A 6803-nucleotide genomic window follows, 5' to 3' on the forward strand; every position below is an offset into this window, starting at 1 on the left:
TCTAACGACAGCAAGCGAAACTACAAAGAAAGTCAATAGCTCATTAGATTTGAGCACGGAGAATACTGCGCGATGCACGTCATCATCCCGTACGAAATCAAAACGAGGAGGTAATAAACTATAATAGACTGGTTTCGTGCTGACTCGTTATTTAACCTTGCAGCCGATAATGAAACTATGGAATATGAGTTACCGAGCACTATATCGAAAATATATGTTAAGCTGATAAACTCGGCAAGAATATCATTGAGCGCTACATAATGCTGGCTCACCCTCATACATATTCTCTCTATATAACACATAAGTGTGACAGACATAGATATGGTTCACGGAAGGCCCGCTCTGGCTTAGATAATACTACGCACAATCAGTCACCAGGTGCGTAGCAGTCGACTCCAGCTCAAACTCACGACAGATGGCGCCTCGTCGCTCAGGGCTCAATCTACTTATTGTACTGGATGTACTTTCGTATTCCTGAGTGTACGAAGGGCAACTGCTGCCGACTGCATTCGCAGTTTGCTACAGCACTTATTCCATCGACAGAGCAACTTTTTACACCGGCTCGGAAGACATATTAATTTTCCAGAACATTTCATGATTCCCGAAACTATAGCGTGTGAGATTGGATTTGTAGTGGCATCTGACGTAAAAAATGGAAATCAACATGAGGAAGTACTTAAAGATAATACTTGTCCTCCAAGCAGTCTGACGTAAGCGCAAGCATCAATCACCGGCACCACCGTACAAACTGTTTGCGTCAGTAGACATACGGTGGTGTATACCAAACAGCACTGCTCTTAAATAAAAAACCTAAATCGCGAGGGCATTTATATGCTGCTCCCTATAAAACACTGTACGCAGCAATATTCATTGAATACAACCTGTAATCACGGCTTACACCCTAAATACCCTGCATACACGGAATATTCAATCACAACGATTTCTCTGCGAGGATTCTATCTAATCTAATGATATAAATACACTATAATTCTATCGAATAGGTACAAAAATTACAAGATAAATACATGATATTTACAGTCCAACTCTAACACCTCTCTCCGCGTCCTTCTGCTCCCCCTTCGCACCCCATGTAACAGACTAACTAGAGATGTGTTTGTTGTACATGCATAGTCTTGTCACTGATTTAGACAGGTTACGTGAATTATGTCCAATTTGGAAAACATGTAGTAATCTATCATAACGTAAGTTTTGAACAAATAGATGCCTTTCAATAGATCACGCAGAAGCGACGCAACAGCAAATCGCACATGATGCCGTATCAGCATATCCCAGCGTGTGATTGAGTTTCACACTTTGTGAATTGTTGACTACACACGTGGTCTGGAACACGTGGAGAAGCTGACAGTGATAATCGGCAGTGACTAGCAACGACGCGACTCTTAAAACGAATCTCAACTCAAACGATACATGCGTTATGATAAAGCATTATATTATTTAATACTATTGTAACTCACGCGTCCAGAGATTTGTTCCCACGCGAACATTACTAAGGTAGCACCTCCTGTTTGGGTATTTACAACGTCCAACTACTTTCAATAAATTCACGAGGATGGAAGCAGGCCGTCATTAAGCTATTCATACAAATACTGAAACATGAAAAAGCTTATCATTTTACCAGTAAGCTTTGTAATCTTCTTAAGTAAACAATGCATACCAACTTCAAGTTAATCAGTCCATATAAAAACGTCTGTAAGTTCACAGTACTTTTATCACAACAATCTATTCGAAAATAATTTTATGTCTAGAGCAATAATGTTTGTCAAAACGAATTCCAGTGTAAATAATAAAATTTAGGTCAATTTAGGATAAAGAGAGTATTATTCACTTATTGTTAGCTATTGATGCGCCAGATTTGTTATGTCAACGAATATTCTTTGTATTCATTCAGTAGTAGTCATGTGTAGTAAAATATGGCTTGCTGTCACGCATGGCAATGGTTTATGATCCAAATGAAGCTGTCACAATGGCAGCAGTTTATCATGCAACAATCTATCATAGAAGCTTGTCACCATGGCAGGCAGTCTTATTCGTGGACTACCAGCATGGAGTCCGTCCTGTGGACAGTAAAGATTTCGCGCTCTACAGAACAGCTGAAGCTGATGTTCGTGCAGTAACGTGCACAATGTCCAAGCACAGCTTCGCACGCGACCCGAGTGCTAATCTGTACCCCGGCTCACCAGCACGAATATCGGATAGTGGTGGTAGTGGTGGTGGTGGTGGTGCTCAGTGGTGGTTGGTGGTTTGCTCGTCGGTCGCGTTATGACAACTTGCCCGCTCCAGCCTTCTCCTTCGTACGTGACAACTCCGCTCTCGATCCACGCGGCCACCCGTTGCTGGCATCGCGAGCACTGCGATCGCGTCACGGTGCCCGGTGGTGGCGCCGGTCGATGCGCCGACGACCAGGATTCGCCTGTCTATGTTCCTCCAAGCGCGAGGCCCTGATACGGCGGCATTCTCCTCCAGCGCAGGCCCTGAACGTGCATGCTGGTCGTGCCGCTGCGCGTGCCACCTGGCGACGTACGTTATGCGCTTCGTGCTGCCCTGGCGGCCGGGCTTGTGCGGTGTTTGTTCTCGAGCGAGCGCGAGCGGTCCTGCGGCGGTTCTCCTCGAGCATGCTTCGAGCAGCTCGCATTGCGGATGTTCAGCGTCGTAAGTGCTTCAAGAACTGCGTAATCCGCACCTCATGGCGAGCGGCGACCGTGCTGCCCCCACGGCCGCTGCGCCGCCATCGCGCCGCCGCGCCGCGCCGCCGCCGTATCACTGCTCGCATTTTTCATGTTTTGGATTGTTCAGTCGCCGTCTCCGCGTCGCTGATTGTTCTGCGGGAGACTCCTGGAACGGCACAAGTATTCTCAGTGCCGGCGATGTCCAGGTTAATGATTGCGTCGGTCCACTCTCGCTCAGTAGCGTGTGCTCCGGTTTGTACCGAACTTCAACTTTGCTTCGACTTGCCAAATCGGCTGGTGGCGCCGCGCCGTTCGCAATACCCCCTGACGGACTTAGCCTGGCGTTGTAAACACCTCTGCCGCTGTGGTCGCAATTTCTGCTCCTGTAGTAAGAAAGCAGAGGTGAATTGCATTTGATTATTCAGTACTATTCGCCGACAAGGGGTAAGAAAGTGTTAAAAAAATTTACATCAAATATAGAGAGAAGTAACGCGAAATGAACAAATAGAATTTTCGACAGTACACTACTGAAATAACGGTAAATGAAAGAGACACAAGAAGAGAAAAGAAACAAAGAGAACACTCGCACAAGTAGAGACTACGACTCACTTTGTTATGCTCAGGCCATTCGTTGGCTTTGCATCTTTGTCATGTTTCTTTGGTTTTCTCCTCACGTTCAAGTGCACCTCCACATATCCATCCTTGCTGCGGACTGGCGCACGTGCGGAGGCCACTGCCTTCGTCCGAAGACCATGCTTTACTCTGTAGCGAAGCCTGCGAAAGCAGTGATAGCGAACGTGTGAGTGTGCCTAGGACAAACTGTTCGATCTCACTCAGTCTGCTAGTATTACACCCACGCGCACGCGCCCAGCACGACCCACGACGACACGCACACGCACAACACACGCATTGCACGTCTCTTCAACGCACAGCACAGCGAACACACACGACACACACACACACACACAAACATGGACACACACACATCCACACAACACATGCCACACGCACACGCACGACGCACACCGCACGACTGCACACGCCACCACGCAACACGCACACAGCCCACGCACACACACATACACAAGCGCCTCGATATCTCCATTATACACAGGGTACCTGGACCATATCGTTTCGCTTGTCGATCCTGCAGATTTGTTTCCTGTGGCCTGTTTCCAGCACGTCCCGCGGTGCGCTCTGCTGCTGCTACTGCTCTCGCTCTCTCGTCCATCGGACAGACGGTGAGTCGAACGTTCAGCGTGCGGCTACCACACTTAGGAAGCTCCACATTCTTGCCGACCGCATCGTAGATTGACTGTATCAGTCCACACAGATCCTACACACACAGATAGAGAAGAGGTAACACAGCGTCACCAGTTAACGCATGTAAAAACACACAGAGAGAAAGACAGAGGTAACACACAGAGTCACCAGCAAACGCATGTAAAAAAACACACACAGAGAAAGACAGAGGTAACACACAGAGTCACCAGTTAACGCAATCAAAAAACATAGAGAGAGAAAGACAGACGCAACAGAGATCACCAGTTAACGCATGCAAAAACACACAGAGAGAAAGACAGAGATAAAACACAGTGTCACCTCCAAAACACACGTTTTGTCCACCTACCAACTGACCCGCCTAAAATGTTACAGCTAGCATGGCAGAGATGCCAACACATATTTGAAGCAATCTGTAGTTTCTGGCCATCAAATTAGTAGTTCGAGGGTCACGTAGTGACCCAAGTTTGCTAGGGGGGTCCGGCATGACCCCCGGAAAGTTTTTTAATTCTGAGATGCAATTTCCTGCATTCTGAGGGTCAATAATGACAATAAAATGACAAAAAAAATTTGATTTTTCGATCACAGTGAAATTCGTAGTTTGATACAAACTGGTCGTAGTGGTGCAAAAGGAATAGAAATTCGTATAAAATACGGATAAATCGTAGTGGTTGGCATCTCTGGCATGGGATTCGTTCATCGTGGTCTCACGGGATAGACGCGTAACGTAGTGAGTAGTGAGTCACGCATCACGCTGCTGTCAAGCGCAGCAAACTCAAACAGAGTAATGACGCGTGACTACTCATGACTAGCATTGTTTGTACGCCACTACCCACTGCTCTCTCGTTAGAAAATGTCCCAACAGTCCAAAGTAGGAGCCGGAAGCTACTACAGAGTTCCCTGTCACATTGTAGAGCACGATGTGATGACTGATGATACATGACTAACAGTAACCATTCGATGATTTGTGTTGTTGTTGTGTTGTATCGATGTATTGTCATGCATCTCACTGCATGTAAAGTATTAAAAACTATGTAAAGTATTGTAAAGCATGTAAAGTAGGTGTGTTGTATCGATGCAGGCCAAGATGGCCCAGCCGAATGCGACTGCGTGGAGGACCTGACTATGGGACATATCCTGGAATGCCCCCTATTACCAGAGCCATGTAGACCGGGAGACCTTGAGGTTTTCAACCACCGTGCAAGGTCCTGTGTGCTGCAGTGGCTAGGTCGAGTGTAGTGTAGTGAGCCGAGAAGAAGATGAATGTATCGTCAGTAGCTTACCTGCTTTGTGACACGACCGCAGCCATCAAAGTCGTACAGAGTAAATTGCCACTCCTGCCCATCCGTCTGCATTCCACATTCGAATTGCTGAAAAACAAAAAACAAAAAAAAACAACTCAATCGCGGGATCAGAAAAATCTGACAACTAAAGCCCGGCGCACATTGCCAAACATTTTGCTCAAAAACATTATCGTAGCAATGTTCCATGAAATGTTCGCAATGTACGGTGAAAAAAGTCGCCGAACATTTTGCTCAAAAACATTATCGTAGCAATGTTCCATGAAATGTTCGGCAATGTGCGATGAAAAAAGTCGCCGAACATTTGTTCTGAACAATGTTTCTGAATATCGGAAATGTCCGATATCTCAAACATTGTTCGTCGAATGTTCGTCAACGTGCGCTGAATGTCGAACAATTCTAGGAACATTTGTAAAGTAGTAACCAATAGCAGCACGATATGTGGTCACATGATTTTTGTGCCCAATCATGCGCCGATCACGTGACTCTTTACAACACAGCTACTAGACGGCGCCACGAGATTGTTTGCTGCAAAATGTTCGGCAATGTGCGCTCAGCAATTGTCCACCCGCACATTGCCAGACAAAAACATTTGTTCGGACGAACATTTGTTTGGGAAAATGTTCGGCAATGTGCGCCAGGCTTAACCGTTTTAACCACACCAACATGCAATCTTCCCGTCATCCTCTTCTGGAGTCTTCCCACACTAACAAACCTTCTTGACATACTGTCGATTCCTTGGCTTTCCATTGGGAATGGAGTGCAAGGGTTGAAAATGTGCTCAGCAGAGATCAGTTATTAATAATTAATATCAGCGCGAAAGAGAGAAGCGAAGCGAGCGAGTGTGTGAGAGTGAGAGCGAGAGGGAGAGACAGAGACAGAGAGAGCGAGCGTGCGCGAGAGAGAGATGGGGCTATGGTGCATTACTCATGATCGGTGATTAACCACTAATTACAGTGGTGGCCTGCAGCAGCGGAGCAAATTGCTGGTGGGGAAGATTATGCTGGTGTCAACAGTACGGCCTCATGACCACGATATGGATGTAAAATCAGCGATGTCGGAGAACTGAGTCATTACGCCTCCAGGCCATGACGGCCTAGTCGACCCTAGTCACATCAGTTTAATGACACCAGCTATAGATAGTACGTGGTTGCACACAGAGATGGCGCTGCTGATACAAGATGGCATGAGCATCAGCGGAGGGGGTCACTGATCTCTATACAATAACTGGATAGCGCGGTTAGTGAATCTACGGTCGGTGAGAACGTGATGCCACCGCGCCACTTGCCGTCATCTTGCAATTAATCCAAAAGTTGAACTGTCGGTGTGCGCACTATAACATTTCAAGTGGAAGATGAAGAAATGCAGCTAGCATATTTTATCAAATAAATTAGCAATTTTGACAAATAAACGACAGAATATATTTATATAAATAGATAGACATAGAGAGAGAGAGAGAGAGAAAGGTTTACAGGAGGGAGATCTAGGAGAGACGAAGGCTTGCACTGGTGTCAATGGCAAACGGTGGAAACCC

The 6803-nt window shown here is 46.3% G+C and overlaps 1 protein-coding gene across 1 annotated transcript in view; it reads right to left on the bottom strand.

Annotated features, from left to right (window-relative positions):
* The window catches only part of LOC106820740 (protein naked cuticle homolog 2-like), a 61909-nt gene that overhangs the window by 4076 nt on the left and 51030 nt on the right, over positions 1–6803 (bottom strand). Inside the window, exons 6-8 of the mRNA XM_014825284.1 lie at positions 5252–5338; positions 3779–4023; positions 3297–3461 (exon numbers count right to left, since the gene is read on the bottom strand). Of these exons, the coding sequence (XP_014680770.1) occupies positions 3297–3461; positions 3779–4023; positions 5252–5338 (497 nt within the window). The remainder of the gene's footprint in view (positions 1–3296; positions 3462–3778; positions 4024–5251; positions 5339–6803) is intronic.

The sequence above is a fragment of the Priapulus caudatus genome, unplaced genomic scaffold (genome assembly GCF_000485595.1).
Source record: "Priapulus caudatus unplaced genomic scaffold, Priapulus_caudatus-5.0.1 Scaffold45, whole genome shotgun sequence".
NCBI lineage: Eukaryota > Metazoa > Priapulida > Priapulimorpha > Priapulimorphida > Priapulidae > Priapulus > Priapulus caudatus.